Raw genomic sequence first — 21331 nt, 5'->3', positions numbered from 1 at the left:
GGAGGGGAGAAGGAGGAGAGGAGGGGAGGGAAGGAGAGATGAAGGGGAGAGGGGGGATGGGAAGGGGAGGGGGAGGGGATGAGGGGAGAGGAGGGGCAGGGTGAAGGGGAGAGATGGAGGGGGAAGCAGAGGAAGGGAGGGGAAGAGGACAGAGGGGGGGTGGGCAGGGAGGGGAGAGGATGGGTGAGGGAGGAAGGGAAGGAAGAGGAGGGAGGGGAAGGGAGAGGACAGGGGAAGGGAGGGAGGGGAGGAGGGAAGAGGGGAGGGAGGGAGGGGAAGGGAGAGGACGGGGAAGGGAGGGAGAAGGAGGGAGGGAGGGGAGGTGAACAAGGCTCCTTGCACCCCAGGGGCACTACTTCCCTGACTTGAACAACTTAAAAGCTGGAAGGAAACGATGAGGTGGAAAGTCCAGAAACTAGGGTGTCTCCATCACCATGGGCATGAGTCTAGCTATTAACTTGGACTCGTGGTTACCGGGCCCTGGATCACGTGTTGTTTTTACTGGTCTTGGCTCAATCCCCAGGAGAAAAGGCCGTGCCTTTCCAGGGGCTGGTTCTTCGCTTCTCCGTCCAGCGAGAGCCAGTGTGAGGGCGCTCTGAAGCCCCACCTACTCTAGCTTCTCAGAGGCCACCGGTGTCCCGGGCCGGCCTGTGGTCCCAGCGGCTCACGCCAGCAACCTGGTGCGCACACACGTGTGAATGTACACACCACGGTCAGCAACTTTGCCCAAAGACCTGGAAGCCGTGCACACGGCACACAGGCTGGGATGTGGGCGCCCTGGGGTCAGGGGGAGCTACGGCCAAGGTCCCACAACCAGAGCCCGACTCCTGGGCTGAAAGTGAGAGCCGCTGGGCTCTGGCCCTCCAGACGCCGGGCTCAGGGCCATGGGGGACTCAAGGCTGAGGAGGCCAAGCACGGGACTCTGCACACCCCCACTCTGCTCTGCAGGAGGAAAGGTGCTGAAGGTGCCCCCAGAGGAGGGGCCGGCATGCCCGCAAGGTTTCTGGCTTGGGAGGAGGGCTGAGCTCCCCACTGGAGACCATGCAGGGGAAGGGAAGGAGGGGCGGGTGCACTGCGCCAGCTCTCATGCAGACTGCTCCAACCTCTGCTTTCCAGACAAACAGACCAGCCCCAGATGCCCGGGACACCCACGGGCGGGACAGAGGTTCAGACAGGCTCATTTGGAGGAGGACTGGTCTACAAAGGGTGCCATTTCTCGGGTCCAGGCCAGGGGAGCCCCTAGGTCAGAAATGTCCCAGAGAAACAGAACATGACCACGGGGGAAATTTAAATTTTTCCAACAGAGATGAATCAACTCTCAGACTCTATTTGGTCAATGCATCAACACATTCTCTCTTCAATGCTTAAGTCACTCAGATATTCTGCACGCTTCCAGAACTCAACTGCCGGCCACGTCGGGACAGGGCGGGTCTAGACACTGCAGTCAGTGGTGAGGCCAGTGCAAACGGAGGAAAAGGATGACCCAGGTCCTGGGTCGGTCCACTGGCTAATCCCGCCCCCTCCCGCCCCCTCCCCACCCCTCCCAGTGTCCACACCCTCATGTTGGCACCAAGGCACTGAGTGTCCACATCTTCCCAGTAGCCTGTGGGGAGGTGATGAAGGCCGAGCTGAGATGCTGACAGCACAGGACGCCTGTCGCACGTTAGAGACCACGTCACCAGCAGACACTCGGACCTTCCTAGGCCGCACAGCCACATGCGGCACCAGCAGTGGGAGCATTCTGATCAGACCCCACCGGCTAGAGCGGGTCCCCTTCACCACGCCCGAGTCACGGATGGGGGTGTGAGCGGCAGTGCCGGTGGCCGGCATGGAGAGCCCCACTACTGGGCGTCGTGCAGCCAGGGCGTGCCAAGACGCCAGGTGCCCCCACGAGCGAGCACCAGGTGACGGCACGATGCCTTCTGGGGAGCCCCGTCCAGAGTACTTGTTTCCTCCGTCTGTCCTACTGGGCAGCGTCGGCACGGACCCCCACCCCGTACGGACGAGGCCTGGACCCAGGGAGGTGGCAGCGGAGCCCCCCACGTAGCTGCTGGGAGTGTGCGCGGCAGGCCCAGCAGGCTCCGCGCGAACCAGGTCCAGAAAGGAGAAGGGAAAGAGGAAAACAGCAGAAAAGCGGGCGAGCAGCAGACTTCTGTCTGGGCGGGGGAGCCCTGCTCTAGCCGCGGCCCAAGGACCCTCGTCCCCGGCGGCTGGAGCGGGTTCCGGGGAACCCCCACACCTGAAATAAGCTCCCACAGAGACCAAAACGCACAGAGACGCTTGTTCTCCTCTATGGTTGATGGTAAAAATGAAAAGCATGAATTTTTATCTATAAAAGAGCAAAAAAGCTCCCCTCTTTCTTCCACTTTAAAACGACAGAGGACCAAGAGAAATAACCAGCCCGTCGGGAGGCCTCCAGCCAACACAGGTCTCGGGCAAGCGCACGAGATTTCCGCGGACGCCACCATGTGCCCTTACCTCCAGCCGCCGGATGATCTCCCGCAGAGGAAGAGCCGACTCCTGCCCCCCGATGAACGTCGTGGTGGGCAGGTGAAAGACCTTGTCCAGGTCGGACTCGTCCAGGCCGTAGAACCCTGCAGGGGTGAGGAGAGACGGGCACAGCCACACGGAGGCCACAGTTTATGGAAAGGGGAAGGGACTCCCCGGAGGAGAGAAGAGAGAAGAGGAAAAATCATAAAAATCTCTGATATACGTAAAAATAAGTAATATTTTACAGCCAGAAACACACACTGTAGCAACAAACAGAAGCTGAGAATATTACTAGCATCACAGCTAAACAAGAGTAAAATTCATATTATGCGTGTATTAGTCCAGTGCACCAATTTTTCATAATCTAGAGATAAAGGTCTTTCAAGGTCCCAGCGACACAAATTTTGACTTGAAAAGGCACTGGGTAAGTTAATCGGAAAGCAAATGAGAAGTAGTTAAGGAGGGGATTCAAGCAGCGACTGAGGAACTGGTGTGGAAGGGCCCCGTGTCCCGTGTGAGGAGGGGACAGGAGCTGGGGGCGCTGAGGCAGGGGTGACGGCTGCCCCCTGCTCCGAACTGCCTGTCTGCACCCGTCCTGTACGGGGTACTCGCAGGCCCCCCAACCCCCGCTAACACAGATCTACTGACTCGTCACCAGCATTTCCCGCAGCGCCCGCTACGCAAGGCGCTTCTAACAGCATATTTCCAACTGACACACACGCGAAGGAAGGGCTCTCTGTCGGGCACGACGGGCTTGTTTCCCGTCACGGTGACCGTCGTGGGGAAGAGGCTGGAGGACTGTCGGGTAACACAGCAGACTGGGCTCCCGCCGACCCTGGCCCTGAGAGCTCATGCTGGCTGGGCGAGGCGGATGCGCCACGGCACACCAACGTCCGGGACGCCAGTGCACCGCGGCCCGGGACCCCCGGCTGCGCGAGGTCACACTTTGACCTCGTGTCGGCCTAACTGAGCGCGACAGCGCAGGATGGCCGAGAGGGGGCCTCCGGCCGTCACAGGCAGAACCGCTGCGAGGGCTGAAGAAGCGCCCACGTGCAGGCCCCAGCCCAGCACTGACTCCCACAGCGCGTGGGGGCCAGGAACGCCCGGCTGTGCCCATCCAAGCTGCCGTGGGGACCATAGCCTGCATGCATTTAATACCTCAGCACACACTGTTTAAGTCTTAAAAGGAAATTCTACGTTTTCCAAACCCTTCTTGCTTTCTTGAAACAAAAGCTTTTTCACATGGGGGCAGTGACGGCCGCAGTGGCTTGGGGAAACACACGTGCCCCTTTCCTGCTGCTATTCTACCCAGAATGGGGACGGGCCACCGCAGAGGTCTGCTGAGGCTCGGGCCGATCACCGCCTGGCTCGTGGTATTTACGGAGGACAGCCAGAATCATGTGGGGGCCATTCTTCCTAGATGCTGAGAACAGGTGTATACACCCTGTCGGGAACACTCTGATCCAGAGAACCTCAGCTTGGCAGGACCCTGCCTTGGTGCAAGGGCGGCTCCTCGGCTCCATCACCCTGTGCTGACCACTCCCGGGCTGTCCTGCTGAGCCTCCAAACGGCCAGCCCTGCGGCTATGTTCTTCAGTCACACAAGAAATTGACTCTTGGACACCTGCTTCCAGGAAGGTGGAGCAGACGTACTCCTATCTATTCCCCACTAGCTGCAACTACAGAGCTCAGACATCATAGGTAAAACAAACATAAGACAAAGCCAGAAGGTGGAGAAGGCGGCTGACCAGCCAGTGAGGACCCCAGATTTCCTTCTGGGCTCCCACATCCCAAACTTGGGGCAAAGAACAAACAACCTGAGAACTCCTCCACATGCAGACCAAAAAAGCCCCAACGAAAGCTACTCTCTCTAAAGGGTCAGGAGAGGGGCAGCTGAGCAGGGCTGAGAACTCAGACAATGACTGCTCTATTCTACCCAAACATGCAGCACACACTGCAGCCCAGCCACACCCCTGCAGGCTGCGAGGCATGTCAACGTCCAGCTCCATCCCAGGGTTTCACAGAAGGCCCACCAGGGAGCCCAGACTTTGCTCCCTCCAAGAGAGGATGCACCAGCCCACTTCCCCATCCTGGCGTCAGCAGGGTCCATGGGGACCGGGGCCCCTCCCTGCCACGGCAGTGTTCAGACGGGCCCTGCTGTAACAGAGATCAGAGTACAATTCCGAGTCTGATAATACCCAAACATCCTGGTTTCAAGAAAAGAATCCCTCACAACAAGAACCCGGAATCCCTTAGACTGAATGGGGAAAGATAACCAACAGACACTAGCTCCTAGATGGACAATGGAACTACCCGCTTGGGGCTCTCCAGGAGCCATCCTCAGACGACTTTAGTGAGCACTCAGAACGTGACAGGGACGGTGGGAAGCCAAGTATCTACAAAAACTGAAGATGCAGAAAAGGACCAAACGGGAAAGTCTGAAACTGCAAAATGCAATCACCTGAATTAAAGTTGGGCAGGTGGGCTGGAGGGCAGAGGACCAGGGACCGTGAAGATAGAACAAAAGAGATGAACCAACCTGAACAATGGAGAGAAATGAAGAAAGCCTCGGGGACAGGTAACATAAAACAGAAGACTTCTTGTTTGTGCCCACGAATCCCAGAAGGGGAGGAGGGAAGGGAAGATGAAAAAAGGGACCTGGAAAATAATGGCTGAAATGCCCCAAATATGGCCAGAGACTTCAACCCACAGATCTAAGAAGCAGTGTGAGCCCACAGGAGAAACCCAAATACAACCACGCCAAAACAGCATAATTACACTTCTCAAAATTAAAGACAAAGAAAAAATCCTGAAAGCAGCCAGAGTAAAAGGAGGGAAAAAAACCACTTGAAGGCAGAGTTTCTCATCAGGAGTGGGGGTGGGAGGGCAGAACAGGGGCACACACTTTTCAGAGCCCCGTGTCCGGGGACGGCACGCTTTAGGAACGAAGGGGAAATGGAGCATTCTCAGTTGCAGGGAATGAAGACAGTCTATCTCCTACAGGAATGGCTAGAGAAAATTCTCTACAGAGAAAGGAAGTGACATCAGAAGGGATCTTAGACATTAGGAAGGAAGACAGAACATGGAATAAAAAGTACAGGTTAGGGGCGCCTGGGTGGCTCAGTCGTTAAGTGTCTGCCTTCGGCTCAGGTCATGATCAGGGTCCTGGGATCGAGCCCTGCATCGGGCTCCCTGCTCAGCGGGAAGCCTGCTTCTCCCTCTCCTGCTCCCCCTGCCCGTGTTCCCTCTCTCGCTGTGTCTCTCTGTCAAATAAATAAAATCTTTTAAAAAAAAAGTACGGGTTAATAAAGCAGACTTCCCTTCTCCTCCTGGGTCTTCTAACTTAGGGTTGATGGTCGAGGCCAAACTTATGACACTGTCTGATGTGGTTCTAAACATGTAGAGAAAATATTTAAAACAATTTGATTTTAAATGAAGAAGATAAAGGGATATAGAGGGAGGTACACTTTCTACACTTCATTTGAACTCATAAAACAATGACACCACTAGATTGTGATAAGCCGTGTATATATAATATCATACCCAGATGGCCACAAAAAACCCTGAAAACAACTACTAAAAACACAAAGATATGACTAAAAATATTATACACAAATAAAACTGGAATTCTAAAATACAGGCTTAAAAACCCATCTGAAGTCAGGAAAAAGAGGGAAGAGAAATGAAAAAGAAAACAAACAAAATAAAGAACAAGATGTTAGACTTAAGCCCCAGCATATTAATAATTACATTAAATATAAATGATCTAAATATGCCAACTAGAAGACAGAGGTTGGCAAAGTGGATTAAAAAATAAAAAAAGACCTGACGATATGCCTGTCTACAAGAAACCCACTTCAAATATAATGATATAGACAAATTAGAAGTAAAAGGATAGAAAAAGATATAACTTGTAAACACAATCAAAAGCAGAGGTGGCTCCATTATTATCAGATAAAGTAGACATCAGAGCAAAGAAAATTACTAGACACAGAGAGGGACATTACATGATGATAGGTCAATCCATCTAGAAGACAGAGGAATCTCAACTGTGCATGAACCCAACGATGGACCTACAAATAATGTGAACCAAAAACTGAGGACAGAAAGGAGAAAAAGAGGCGGCTGGGTGGCTCAGATGGTTAAGTGTCTGCCTTTGGCTCAGGTCATGATCCTAGGGGCCTGGGATCGGGCCCTGCATCAGGCTTCCTGCTCAGTGGGGAGCCTGCTTCTCCTTTCCTTCTGCTATTCCCTCTGCTTGTGCTCTCTGGCTCTATCTCCTTTCATTTAAAAGGAAAACAGGAAATTGCCAAGGATATAGGACTCAACAACCACCAACCAACAGGATCTGTAAATGGGCATTTACAGAACACTTCGCCTGACAACAGCAGAATACACGTACTTCCCAAGTGCCCATGGAACATATGCCAAGACAGACAGTTCACTGGGCCATAAAAAATCCTCAACAAATTTAGCAGAACTGAAATCATACAGAATGCATTCTCTAACCACAATGGAATGAGACTAGAAATCAATAACAGATAAAAGGAAACTCTCCAAATTATTAGAAATGAAACAACACACTCCTAAATAATCCATGGATGACAGAGGAAGTATTAAAGGGTATCAATACACGGAACTGAATGAAAATGAAAATACGAAATACCAAATTTTGTGGGACAGCTAAAGCAGTTTCCCAGAGGGAAATTTACAGCAATAAGCACACACATTACAAAAGAGGAAGTCTCAGGGTGTCTGAGTGGCTCTGTCAGTTAAGTGTCTGACTCTTGGTTTTAGTTCAGGTCTTGCTCTCAGGGTCGTGAGATCGGCTCTGCATCAGGGTCCGTGCTCAGCGTGGAGTCTGCTTGGAATTCTCCCTCTCCCTCTGCCCCTCCTCCTGTGCACTCTCTCTCTCTCCCTCTCTCTCTCTCTCTCTTTCTAAATAAATAAAATCTTAAAAAAAAAAAAGAGGAAAAATCTCATATCAGTAATCTAAACTCCCACCACAAGAACCTAGAAAAGGAGGGGGAAAAACCCACACAGAAAGTAGAAATAAGGAAATAATAAAGATAAGAGCAGAAATCTATTTAAATCAATTGTACTGAAAACAGCAAAACAACAGAGAAAAGTCAACGAAACAAGGAGCTGGTTCTCTGAAAAGATCAGTAACACTGACAAACCTCTAATAAGACTAACAAAGGAAAAGGGGCACCAGGGTGGCTCAATCAGTTAAGCATCTGCCTTTGGCTCAGGTCATGATCCTGGGATCCTGGGTTTGAGTCCTACATCGGGCTCTCCACTCAGCGGAGTCTTCTTCTCCCTCTCACTCTCCCTCTGTGCACATACGCTCTCTCTCTCTCAAGTAAGTAAAATCTTAAAAAACAGAACAAAACACTAACAAAGACACAAATTACCAATATCAGGAACAAAACAGGATAGCAATACAGACCCCACGGATATCAACAAGACTAAGGGAATACTATGAACAACTCTATATATGTACACTTGACAACTCAGATGAAACATACCATTCCTAGAACAATATGAACTGCCACTACTCACCCAGTATGAAACAGATAATTTGCAATAGTTCTGCAACTATTTTTTTTTTAAAGATTTATTTTATTTTATTTATTCGAGAGAAAGACATACAGACAGAGAGAACATGAGCAGGGCTAGAGGGAGAAGGAAAGGGAGAAGCAGGCTCCCCGCTGAGCCAAGAGCCCAATGTGGGGCTTGATCCCAGGACTCTGGGATCATGACCTGAGCTGAAAGCAGATGCTTAACCATCTGAGTCACCCAGGCGCCCCAATAGCTCTACAACTATTAAGGACATTGAATTCCTAAATAAAAAGCTTCTGAAAAAGAAATCTCCAAACCCACATGGTTTTGTTGCAGAATTCTACCAAATACTTAAAGAAGAATTAACACCAGCTCTAAAATCTCTTTCAAAATATTAAGCAGAAAAGGAAAAACAACAACAACAGCTCATTTTATGAGGCTAGGACAACCTTGATACAAATGGCAAAGACAAATGAAAAAAGAAAATTACAAACCAATATCCCTCATTAATACAGATGCAAGAAATACATAGGTGCAGCAATATTTAAAAAGAATTTGGCGGGCGCCTGGGTGGCTCAGATGGTTAAGCATCTGCCTTCGGCTCAGGTCATGATCCCAGGGTCCTGGGATCGAGTCCCGCATCGGGCTCCCTGCTCCTTGGGAGCCTGCTTCTCCCTCTGCTTCTCTTTCTCTCTCTCTCTCTCTGTCTCTGAAGACTGAATAAATAAAATCTTTAAAAAAAAAAAGAATTTGGCACCATGACCAAGTGAAGTCTATTCCAGTGATACAATATTGGTTCAACATCTGAAAATCAGTGTAATCTGCTATACTATCAAGTTAAAGAAGAAAAATCACCTGGCTGTATCAGTAGATGCAGAAAATTTTCACACTTCTTCAAAATAAAAACTAGCAAAAAAATAGGAATAGAAGGGAACTTCTTCAACTTGATAACATCTACAAAAAATCTATAGCTAATATTATACTTGGTGATGAAAGACAGAACTTTCCCCCTAAGATCAAAAACAAGGTAAAGATGTACATTCTCAGGACTCTTACTTAACATGGTGCTAAAAGTTCCAGCCAACGCAATTAGGCATGAAAAGGAAATAAAAGGCACACAGGTTAAAAAGAAAGAAAGAATTGTTCCTCTTGTCAGATGATATGATTATCTACACAGACAATCCTAAGGAATCTACCAAAAAAAAAAAAAAAAAGTCCTAGAATAAGTGAGCTCAGCAAGACCACAGGATATAATATAAACACAAAAATCAACTGTATTTCTAGATACTAGTAATGATATGTAGACACTAAAATTAAAAAGAAAAAGAATCTTGGGCATAAATCTAACAAAACACACACATGACTTGCACATTGAAAACTACGAAAAGCTGATAAAATAGATCAAAAAAAGATCTAAATAAATGGAGAGGCATACTATGTTCATGGATTGGGAGGCAATGGAGTAAACACGCCAATTCTCTTAAACAGATCTGTAGGTTTAGCACCATTGTTACCAAAATGTCAGCAAGTTGTTTTGTAAACACAGACAAGCCTTCTCTCAAATTCATCTGGAAAGAGAAAGGCCAAAACAGTTCTGAAGCAGGAAAATAAAGCTCAGTAGCTACGGTAACCCAGAGAGTGACAGTGGTTGGGGAACAGACACACAGGCTAGGAAAGGATCGAGAATCCAGGAACAGATCGGCGCAAGTCAATCCAACTGATTTTTGACAAAAATGCAAAAGCAATTAAAGAGAGGGAAGACAAAGTTTCCAGGTGTCGGGGAAACCGGACATCCATAGGCAAAAAACAAAAAAAAACCCTTGACCTAAACTTCAGGTTTTATACAGAAATTAACTCAAAATGGATCATAGATTTAAATGTAAAATGCAAAACTAGAGAACCATTAGAAAAATAGATAGAAGGGGTGCCTGGGTGGCTCAGAAGGTTAAGAGGCCAACTCTTGATTTCAGTTCAGGTCATGATCTCCGGGTTAGGAGATCAAGCCCAGCGTCTGGCTACTCGCTTGGTGTGGAGCCTACTTAAGATTCTCTCTCGGGGCGCCTGGGTGGCTCAGATGGTTAAGCATCTGCCTTCGGCTCGGGTCATGATCCCAGGGTCCTGGGATCGAGCCCCATGTCCAGCTCTGGCTCAGCGGGGAGCCTGCTTCTCCCTCTGCCTCTCCCCCTGCTCGTGCTCTCTCTCTTCTCTGTGTCTTGAATGAATAAATAAAATCTTTAAAAAAAAAAAAAAAAAAAAGATTCTCTCTCTCCCTCTGCCTCTGCCCGTCTCCCCACTCACCCTCTCTCTCTAAAATAAATAAATACATCCTAAAGAAAAAAAAGAAAAATATGTAGAAGAAAATCTGGGTTCTGAGGTTTGGCAACAAAAGCACAATTCATAAAAGGGAACGCTGGCAAACTAGACTTTATCAGAATTCAAGATTTTGCCCGGCAAAAGACCCGATTGGCCAAAGAATGGGAATGATGCAAAGGTCCTCCGAGTGAATGAATAGTGGAAGCAAGTGTGGGACACCCACGACAAGGAGTTCTGCTCAGCAAGAAGGGACAAGCCAGTATTACAAAGCCACCTGGCTCGAACCCCAGAAAAATCAGGTTGACTGAAAACTGGCAATTCCAAAATATTACACACTATGATTGCATTTGCATAACATTCTTGCACTGACGAATTACAGAAATGGAGCCCAGGATAGTGGCTCCTGGGGGTTAAATGGGAGTAGGATGGAGGGGAAGCGGGTGTGGCTAAGGAAGGCTGCAGGGAGGCACCCCCGAGGTGACGAGGTGACGTGTGGCCTAGCCAGCACCCTGGTGGGATGTGCTATGGTGTACAAGACGTTACCACCGTGGGACTGGCTGTGAGGCACGAGGCTCCCTGTGAATTCTTACAACTGCATATTAATCTATGATGATCGCAAAAACAAAAGGTGTAATCAAAACTGGGGTCTCACAGCTACGATCAGATGGAGGAAAACGAGAACTTCTCAGGGCCACCTGGCATGGAGGGAAGCCTGGCCACCGGGGAAGTGACAACAGGCAGACGGCCCCCAGCACCTCACTCTGGATTCTTCAAAGGTGCTTTGCCCAGAACCATGGGTCACTGAGGATTCCTTACTTCATGGAGTAAGTTTTTATCAATACTTCAATTGTCCTTCAAACATGGGAAGATCAACAGAGAAATCTCGTCCCAAATGCCCAGGAAGCAGAATCTCAAAGAATCCAGAGCCCAGTCGAAGACACAGTGCAGAGGTGGAGGAAAGGGTGTGCCGACATGCAGAATGCCGTGTGGCCTCCGCCCCCCGCCGGCTCGGCAGGAGCTCCAGGCAGCCTGCACTAGAAGACAAGCTCAGCGAAGCGGAGGCAAGACACACGGGAGGTGAGAATGGACAGAAACAGATATGACACAGAAGTGGCGATCCCTGCTGGGTGACAGCTGAATGACGGGACAACGCACTTCAGTACAATTAACAGTCAACTTTCCCCAAATCGCATGCTGGGAAAAGTTGCACATCCTGTTCAAATGAGGTCCTCAGCTCCAGAAAGGTGAAAGGCGCGTTATTTTCCTACCTCCTACTGTTAGCATTCGGAGTCGTTCCTTGAACACTGCAAGGTCTGAGAGGCAGAGTGAGGTGGCGTGGGTGAGAGCAGAAGGAAAAAGACAGTGAGAGTTAGTTCAAGACCCAGACATCCCAACCCTGCACTGTCACCGCGGTCACGGGGGGACAGACACCGCCACACAGACAGACACCGAAGGGGGACAGGGTGGGGCTCAGGGGGCCGACAGCTACTGGGGTACCTGTGGGAACTGCTCAGAAACAGCTGGAATGAGGTGAGCCCAAAGGAGGGAAAGGCTGCTTCCTGATGCAGGGAAGAACTCCTCGCTTCCCTGTCCTGAAGAAGAGGCTGACACAGCACTCTCCTGGGAAATCGAACCCACCCAACCCAGCTTCGGGGTGACAAAACCAGGGAACAGAAAATGAAAAGGCCTAATTTCTAGCAGACAGTCCTCACAAGTGGGGCAGCAGGTAATGGGCTAGACCCTAACCCTCCAGATTCTGATGGGTCCTAAGGACAGAGGTGGGTCCTTGGTCCCCACTCGGCAACAAGGCAGAACCGGGAGGGAGTTCAGCTGCACAGAACCGCCCCAGGCCTGCCCACGGTCCTCCTGCAGCAAGCTTTCCCGGCCGCTGGTGAAAGCCAAGGTGTTCGTCTGGATACACAAAGCACCTTCCTTCTCCTGACCCTGGTCCCCTGGGGTCCGGGGGCCGGGAGGGTCGTGGCGGCAGGGCATGCAAGGGCAGGCAGCTGAGTGGTGGGAGCGTGCTCACGGTCACCGCAGCTGCTCCCTGCCCTGGCAGTGCAGAGGAAGGCCAGCGGACGCTGCCTTGGAGGTGGAGAGCAAAAACTCTGAGTCAGGGCAGGGCCCCCTGCTCGGGGTGGGCAAGCCCTCCTCCTCGCCTGCGGGGACAGCAGCACCCAGCAAAGACCACAGAGCCGGTGGCTCTTAAGACAACAGATCATCCAAGTTCCTCACAGAAGTGTGGATGCCTTGCTTACGGGCAAGAAAAAAGAATCTTCCTTTTTCCCCTGCAATCCTCAGAATCGAGACAGAGGACCGCGCCCCGCCGCAACAGCGAACTGCAAGCGTGCCCTATTTTCAGAAACTCTATAGGTGACACACGGAATGTCTTGAAAGGCTGACATCTGTTCACTCCGGGTACTGGTTCTGTGGATTCTTATGTGTACTTCCTGGCAGATTCAAGAGAAGACACGAACAGCTGGTGTTGTGTCATCTGCAGAGAGCACATGGGGGTCCCTGCAAGCCACACGTTACTCCCTGATGTGCACATGACCCTGCCGGAGACACGGAGCGGCTGGGATTCAGCCACGGTGCCCCCCGGCCTGCCTGGGCATCTGGGAGGACACCTCTGCAAGGCATGACCCCTGCGACCTTGGCTCGGCGTGAGCCCGACCCCCAGCTCTTCACTCATGGCCGCACACGGCAGCCTACAGATGTCAAGTGAACTGCTCTGTGTTGCTCCGAAATTAGGAAAGCTAACTAAAGATCAACTCTATTTTTAGTTATTCTCCCCAGATGTCAAGGGAGCAAAAGTGGCCATGGTGGACATGGAGTGCTCTAGAGGTCAGCAGGCCGGCAGCGAGACTCCGGCCCAGGCCACGCCGGAACGAGCTAGCCCACTGACGTGGTCAAAGTGTTGCCATTTTGGACTTCTGATTTGGCTTTTTAACCACAGGCACACCTTGTCTTATCGCACTTCACAGATACTGAGTTTTTTGTGTTTTTCTTTCTTTTACAAATTTTAGGAATTTACAACTTTGCGGCAGCCCTGTACCCAGTACGCCCATGGGCCCCATTTCCCCAACAGTATGTGCTCACTTCCTGTCTGCGTCACATTTTGGTCATTCTCGCCACATTCCGAACCTCTCTTATCCCACCTGCACAGTGCTGTGCTGTGCGGAGCCCGACAGCTCGGAGGACAGTTGGCGGGACGGCGTGCATGCTGCCTTTGCTCCAACACGGTGTGGCTACTGCACACTTGCCCGGCCACGGGGCAGACCGCGCTCTCGGGTGCACGGGGCACCAGAGAGCTCCCGGGGCTCGCTCTGTGGCCGCGCTGGCTCTCCTGCGCTGGTCTGGAGCCGAGCCCGCAGGACCTCAGCTCAAGCTCATTTCCCGAGACGGGCGGTGTGCAAACACCGACAGCAAACAAGAGAGGCATCACGGTTTCCTCCCTGTGATCTACAGAATGGGTTTCAAGTTCCCCTGTGATTATGTTGCAACCTCACATCACAGTAAATGTCCGTCACCTCTGTCCCCGTGAGCAATCACGGTACACATCTACACAGACCCAGAGGCGCCAGCACATCACGCGCCGCATGTGAAAGCAAGACACGGAAGGCAGGTCAGTGGGACGTTTCTGCACGTCCCAGACCAGCCGAGGGTGGCTCAGCTCCCTCCCCATCCGAACAAAGCCAGCGCTGCATGCCCACAGAGGACACAGGTGTGGTTACGTCCAGTTTGTCTGTAGTGAAGACAGCAATGACCCTGACCCCGCGGGACTCCCCGTCTGGACCTTTCCGTCGATAGCCACACGCCGACCCTAATCTAGGGCCAACCAGAAAGGCCTCGCTAGGAAACCCGATCCTGTCCGGACCTCCTGAGGGATTCAAGGTGGAACATGCCCCCGGGCGTCTCGTGTCAGTGCTCCCGACCCTCGTCCACGGGCGTGGGTTTGACGGGACGACCGGGTACAGATGAGGATGTGTTCCTGGGGCCCACCTGGAACCCGGCTCCTGACAAAACACATCCTGGGGAAAGGTACCCTGTTGCTAATAATCATCCACCCAATTATGGGCCAGCTGAGAAACTGTACTGACGTTAGTTTGCATTTAAAATCTTAATTACCGCCACCACTCAACAACGCTTCTGCCGCGCTGGCGGAAGGCAGTACGCTGTGTGGGCGCCCATCTGCTGGCAAGCCCAGCATCCCGCCACCCAGGGGCCCTGCACGCCCGCCGAGTCTCCCGTGACTAGTAAGAGCCTGCCCATGAATTCTCTCCACCCGTCACTTCGGGAGCCAGGAGAATGTGTGTGATGTCAGGGTAGGGACCCTAGGCCTCAATTCCCAACCTTCTCCAAACCAGTCAAAGGTCAAGAGCTTAATGGAAATTATTTCACACAATCTACTTTATTTAAAAAACTGGGAGTGGACATAGCCCTGCTCGCGCTGCACGCCAGCATCCGCTGCCCCCTGGGCTCACGCCTGCCCACCGCTGCCCCTCCACCCACCTGCTTCCCCAGCAGTACAACGTGCTCTCAGACATGTGGGGAGCGAGCATCTCCCGAGCCTGGGTTCCCCACAAGGGGATGGAGAAACTGCCTGCATCCACAGGGAGAAGGGGAGGTCAGGCCAGAGGAGACACAAGAGGCACCCAGGCTCCACACGGAACACGTAGGCCACCCTGCTCCAGCCCCAGCTCCGGGGCTCCCTCACCACGATCAGCTCTGGTGTGACCCCAGGCTGCGTGCTCCGTCCCTCCGTTTCTGAATTTACCTCATTACCAGAGGGCCTGGCAGCGACCTAGCTCGAAAGATCGTTAACAATCGCACTAGCTCACAACTTCATGGAGCTTAGGAAGCTCCAGGCACTGTTCTAAGGATTTTATTTAATTCTGAAGCCGCCTTACAGATGAGGAAGTGCAGGCTGGTCCTGGCTGAGATGGGGCTCCCGCCCGGGGAGCTAGCTCTGAGGCCAGGCCCGTGGCCCAGAGGAGGCGAGGGGCATGGAAGCACCCAGAAGTGTCCAGGTCCACGAGCAGCGGTCGGGCTGGACCGGCTGTTTTCCCGAAGACCTACATGCACCAAAGGTGACACAATTCAAACTAACTTTCTTGCAGATTCACTATTTCTGCTTTTTGCACCCAAAGAAAGAATTCATCACAACTATTTCAAATTCTCAGGATGAAAATGCTCTTTCCTCTACAAAGCAGGGGACTGCTCCCTGACTTGGTCCTGGTGGTTCTGAAGGGCTCCTGGCCAGGGGAGGCAGCATCTCCTTCCTCAGAAGAGCCCGGGGGGCTCTGGGGCCACGTCTATGTGGCCCTCCTGGTGCCTCACGAACTTTCGGGGCACCACTCCAGGAGGGAATGTAGGGTGAGGCCACGGTGGCCGGGAACAAACTGGGAAGAATGACGGAGGCCCTGCCCCCACCCCTGCGTCTGCCCTCGACCAGCGCTGGGACAGGACACTGGAGCGTCGCCAGGCGTCCCAGCCTGCACGGACCAGCCGGGCTGGGAGTGTCGGGGGATCTCTAAGCAACCTCTGCCGGTGCCTGCAGGCTGCGGCTCTGTCCTGCCCTGACCAGTCTCACGTAAGACCGAGCACAGCTTCACATCTCCCCCCTCCCCGCCCTGAAGTTCGAAGGAGAGTGGAGAACCACCAAAAAACACCCATTTTAATACCAAGAAACTGACAACCATGAATTGGTGATGCAGTTTGGGGCAGGAGAGGGTGCCCCCTACCTCCTGTGCCCCCTCCTGCTGGAATGCCTCACGGTGTCAGAGGCCCTCACCCCTCTCTGGAGAGGCCCCAGGCCTTCAACACCTGTGGGGGCCCCACGGTGCTTCAGGCCAGGCGAGCACAGGCCGTGTGGGGCAGGGTGCGGCTGGGGATGTGTGGGGAGGAGGAAGAGAGGGGAAGCAGCCCCGGACCCCCCAGCAGTGGGGGGCCTTTCTCCAGTGAAGACGGCGGTGACGGACCGCCAGCTAACACGGACCCTGAAGCCGACGCTGTCGGAAACCTTGCCTTACCTGGCTCGAGCCTGACCACCCACGCCACAGCCCAGGGGTGCTACAGAGTGCTGGGGCGTCACAGAGGGTTAGAGACCACTGCTCGAGGAGGCGAGTTCCGTCCCCTCCCGGGGAGCAGCATAGGGCAGGGAGGCAATCGTAAGTTTTATTAGCATGCACGGTGCGTCCGGTGGGCACCTGGCCATCTCCGGATCAGTCATCTCAGCACAGGTTAGCGGCACGGTGACCGAGAGCAGATTAACTTGAGAAAGCAACTGCAGGGGGAGCCCAGCCGCGCCCTGTGTGTGCTTCCTGGTGGCAGAGGAAGGAGCGGGGACGTGTGACAGCAGCTGCCTGAGCTCCACACACCTCCCCGCGCGCCGGGATGCCTTCCAAAGTTTCCTTCCTCAGTGTGATCACCAGCGTTTAGGAATCGACACCTGGAGCACCGCGCGCTCTGGAGCCCGCCCGTTAAAGGCAGGCCGTGCTGTGCGCCAAGGAGCCCAGCGCGCAGCGAGGCCGCGTCGGGCGGAGGCCGTGCTGAATCGGGACCTGGCAACCAAGCCAGCAGAGCCGGCGTCTGGCATGTCAGGTGACCCGCCTGCCCGGGAGGTCATCTTTTCCTCGGTGCCACAAACCTCGTCTGCCCCAAATTTTACTCTCCGATTTTGAGACTCAGACAATGGAGCTCATGGAGTCTGGCTGAAAAGCTGGGATGAAAGTAACTTGCCCCAAACACGCTAAATTTCAAGTGATCAGGACGAAGGAAACTTAAGAGCCTCTCCCTTCCGTCTGAGGACGTCCTGGCCGCCACAGCCGTGACGCAGAGCAGCTAAGCAGCGCAGCGCTGGCCGCTCCCAGACCCTCACCAAGTTTGTCTGTGGAGGAGATAATGTCAGCGGGCACGGACGAGTCCAGATCGGCGTCCAAAATCCCCAGGGGGTCCAGCTGCGCTACATGGTGCCCTCGTATCTACGGATGGGCCAGCGAGGGAGGGGGACACACACAAAAGGACAGGAGAAAAAAAAGAGGGAAGGGGTAAAAAAAAGTAAAATTACATTAAAATTAGCATTTACAGATTAATTCTCACCCACGTTTGAAGAAACAGTTACCGGAGCATCATCAAAATTTACACAACTAATTCCGAGAGGATCAAGTTTTGCAATGTGGTGACCCCTGACCTGGAAGCAATAACACAAGCAGTCGTTAAGCAGGACCCGCGGGCTGTGGGGGGGAAAAGTTACACTTGGTCAAACTTGAACCCAAAGTAACAAAATTAGTTAAAAAAAAAAAAAAAAGCCTTCAAACATTTTATCGTGAAAGTGCTCTTGTGCTTATAAGAAGAGATAAACTCGGGTCACAGTAAACTGGGCAGTTCTGGGGACCCTTGCAGTTCCCCTGGATAAACGAAGTGGGACATGGGTTGATGCCCGCGTGGGGCCACGCAGCTCAGCACGTTAGTGCCCCCGAGGAGGGGAGCCCAGGCCCCGCCGAGGGGCGCTAGGACTTCGGTTTCTGGTCTGAACTAAGAAGCAAAAGGAGGAAGACAATCCCTCCCAACTTCCAGTCTTGGCTACCGGACCCACGACTGTTTGAGAGCGGGTGGCTGCTGAGGGGGACCTGGGACCGCGCGAAGTTACTGAGGCTACACGAGGCGGGCAACACCCACCAAATGCACCTTCCTCCAGAAATGACCACTGAACAACGCTCCAGAGCACATGGCCACGCCGACCCCATGGCTCGGAGCGCCTGCCCACTCGCCAGGACCTGCTGTCCCGACCCGTGGCGTCTCCTGGAAATGTGCTCAGGGGAGACGAGAACTCCGTGTGGTCCCTGGAAGAGGCGGCGGCAGGGGAGCCCAGGTGCCCAGGGACCCTGGAAAGGACTCCCCCCGCAGGCCTGATTTCTCCTCCTGTCTTCAGAGCTACTCTCATCTCAGAGCAGGTGTTCTGGTCTGAATTCTGGGCTCCTCCCTGCCAGGGGGAGAAAGGTGGGGGGAGCCCCACGTGTCCTGCCCAACAGCCTCTGACGGCATGGACCGCTAACTGGAAGACTCCTGGAGACCGCCTGCCCCTCACCCACCTCTCATGCACTCGTGGGCTCTGCTTCTGTCCCAAACTCTACAGGTTCATTTCCTCTGGTCGGATGTGGGTGCTGGCGACTGAGAAGGGGGCGCACCCCTTCCGGTCACTGCTCCCTCCTGGTGATCAGCAGCCCCCTCGACACCCCAGCAAGGACGGCTTTTCCCTGCCCACAGTTTTGCTTGCCAACTTGTGGAAAGAAATAGGAGCTGTTTACAGGGCAGGTGCTACGGGCAGCAAACGTGCTCAAGCGGGGTCAGACTGTCCGTCCCGGCTCTCCGGCTCCTGGCGTATTTCGTGTTTGCCCCCCCGGCTCCCGGGCACGGAGAGGTGCCTGGTTCCACGACACGTCAGTCGGGGCGCCCTCCGTTGCTGACGTACCGCCGGCCGGCGGGTGGGCCTTACCTGGTAGGCTCTGATGAGAGACTGCACTGCCAGGTGGTCCTCCACCAGCTTGTCCACGTTGGGCTGGGCGTCCACCAGGGGCTGTGCTCGCGCCACGGCAGACAGGGAGCCCGGGCTCAGGGGGAGCGGGCTCTGGTAGGCGGTGCCCGGCAGCGCTCCAGCGTTGGTATTTCGGAAGAAAATGTCCCACGACTAAAGACAAAGAAGGAACTCGCATTACCCCATGGCTCACCTAGGACGTAGGACTCGTTTTCAGCCCCAAAGAGCAGTGTTCTTGGCAGGCAAGTCACGTCCCGGTTATATTCGCCCGCCAGCAGGCTGGTGGGGCGACTTGCTCCTACGCTGCACAGCCCGATTCCGCCCCAGAAGGGTGGGGCCCTGCTTCCATTATTCCCCCGGGATGCCCCCTCTTACCCCACCCCTAAGACGCAGATTATGTAAGGCTGCCCTTCCATCAAAACCCCAAAGGCCCAAGGTCACACAGCTCTGCGGCACTCCAGTGACACGCCGACTGCTTCGGGGCGGGCGGCCCGGGAGGCAGGTGAACAGAGGCCTTCCCGCCCCATCTGGCCCCGGCCCAGTTATCTGGAAGACCAGCGCTCCTGGCCCTTGTCTGCAGCTGCCCCGACGGGACCACCTGAGGGGGGCCGAGCATTCCAAGTCTCTCTCCAGACCCAGAGGCTGGGCACAGTCTTGGGGGGCCCGGGCCGGCCTTGCTCATGCTTGTGTTCCCAGGTGCAAGATGGAATTGGGGCCCTTGTAAGGAGCCCAGGGCTCGTATCTGGAAGCCTGCCATGCTCCTTCACTGGCCGCTGGAGAAACGGCCCCGTCTGTAATTCAGGAGGGCCACTTAGGAGATGCGGGGTGCGGGCTCAGAGACTGAACTTGGGATCTCAGCTCCGACACATGGGTGAGTCACCCAACTTCCTGTGCTCTGTCACCTGTAAGAGGAGGACACCCGTGCGTAACCCTCGCAGGTCTGTTGTAGAGATCGAATCACATGGCTAAAGACTCTTCTCAGAACGCAGTCCGTGGGCAGCAAGAACTTCACTGGCGTTACCGCTGCTCGTGATTTCCTCTGTGCCAACACGAACGATCTCATTTCCTTCTGTCCTTCTGTTCTCGGTATTCCGTGCTCGGAAGATTCCATTTGCAATTTACAGAGATACCATGAACTACGACAGTTTATCACCTCAAGCAAAGATGTAAGGTTTCCAAAAAAACATATTTCCGAGCTCAGAGAACTGAAGGCTTAATAACATTCCTTTGGAAAAAAGAACACTATTGAAAACCAGTAAGTTCAGACACACAAAAATGTCATCCTTCCTCAGTGTCTGAGGACCTTTCTGTCAGTAAGCAGATTGAGACCCATGACAAACGCTGCTGGATTTTTGTGCCCACCATCCCAGGAGGAGCTACCGGGATGCTGTCCCGAGGAGCTCGGCCAGGGCTCGGCGGGCATCGCATGGGTGGTCCGTATGCGGACTGACGCCATGGCGTGGGTCCTCACGGTCTTCTGGCTTTCTCAGGCAGGCTCTGTTCGGGGTCACTCAGGGGCCTGGCGCACTTCCTCACGTGGGGCAGCCTGGCCTCTCCCTACAACTGCTTTGGAGGGAGCTTTGCAGAACATTTAAATCATTCTACAATGAGAACGTATTCTCCCTTTTGTGTTCAGAAAAGGTAATTTTTAAAAATCCAATCATTAGTGGGATGACCATCCAACACGGAGTGGTACACTTTATGTGATTTTGTGTCTCGGTAACAGTTTTAAAATGTTTTAACCCATTAGTCCAGGTTTTACTGTTTTTACCTCGCTGGTTAATTTTCAGCGTGTCAGCTGATGGTAGACAGGATGTGGGGCTCTCTCCCGGCACCTGCCTTTACCGCCGACATAAGGCCTCTTGTGTGACAAAAACTGACAGCCGGGGCACCCTCTGCAATCCAGGACCCGGGGGCCCAGGCCCTCCCCTCGCCCCTCCAACTGGTGCCAACTCTCTGGCCCTCCTTTGACATGGGTGAAGGGCAGCGTGTTCACCAGGGAAGACAGCTGCCTTCGTTTCTGGAGGGAAAGAGGCCACCTGAGTATCGACTCCTAAGGGAAGGGAGGCTGCCTCTCTGCTCCCACCTGCTTCGCTACAAGGACACAAGGAGCTAACACACTGGACCCCCCATGTACTTCTGACCTCGTGGAGCTCTTCCAGCACGTCCAAGTGAGCCCCTGCATCTGGGGAGTGGCTCTGGCCCAGGGCTCTCGCTGGCCTCCGTCCAGGCCTCCAGTGACCGAGGGCCTGGCCCAGAAGGAGCCCCTCGGAGGCGGCAGTGAGGCAAAAGCCAACAGCATACCGCCCAGAGCACTGGGACGGCCAGACCATGGGGACGGCCACAGGGACACGGGTCAGCGGCAGCCCTCACGTAAACACCATCGCGCACCCGCCCCCCTGCCGAGGAAATGCAGACATGAAAGGCCTCT

General features: G+C 53.5%; 1 protein-coding gene across 3 annotated transcripts in view; it reads right to left on the bottom strand.

Moving 5' to 3' along the window:
• Positions 1-21331, bottom strand: part of OGDH (oxoglutarate dehydrogenase) — a 70399-nt gene that overhangs the window by 25940 nt on the left and 23128 nt on the right. For 2 of the 3 annotated variants that reach the window (XM_035026435.1, XM_035026433.1), the window contains exons 3-6: positions 18862-19053; positions 17245-17347; positions 11633-11677; positions 2479-2594 (exon numbers count right to left, since the gene is read on the bottom strand). In XM_035026435.1, the coding sequence (XP_034882326.1) occupies positions 2479-2594; positions 11633-11677; positions 17245-17347; positions 18862-19053 (456 nt within the window). The remainder of the gene's footprint in view (positions 1-2478; positions 2595-11632; positions 11678-17244; positions 17348-18861; positions 19054-21331) is intronic. The other variant, XM_035026434.1, reaches the window with a different exon arrangement.

This window comes from Mirounga leonina, unplaced genomic scaffold, assembly GCF_011800145.1.
Source record: "Mirounga leonina isolate KUSES-001 unplaced genomic scaffold, KU_Mleo_1.0 Mir_199, whole genome shotgun sequence".
Classification (NCBI taxonomy): Eukaryota; Metazoa; Chordata; class Mammalia; order Carnivora; family Phocidae; genus Mirounga; species Mirounga leonina.
Note: the sequence above shows the minus strand (reverse complement) of the source record. Positions and strands in the feature narration are given on the sequence as shown.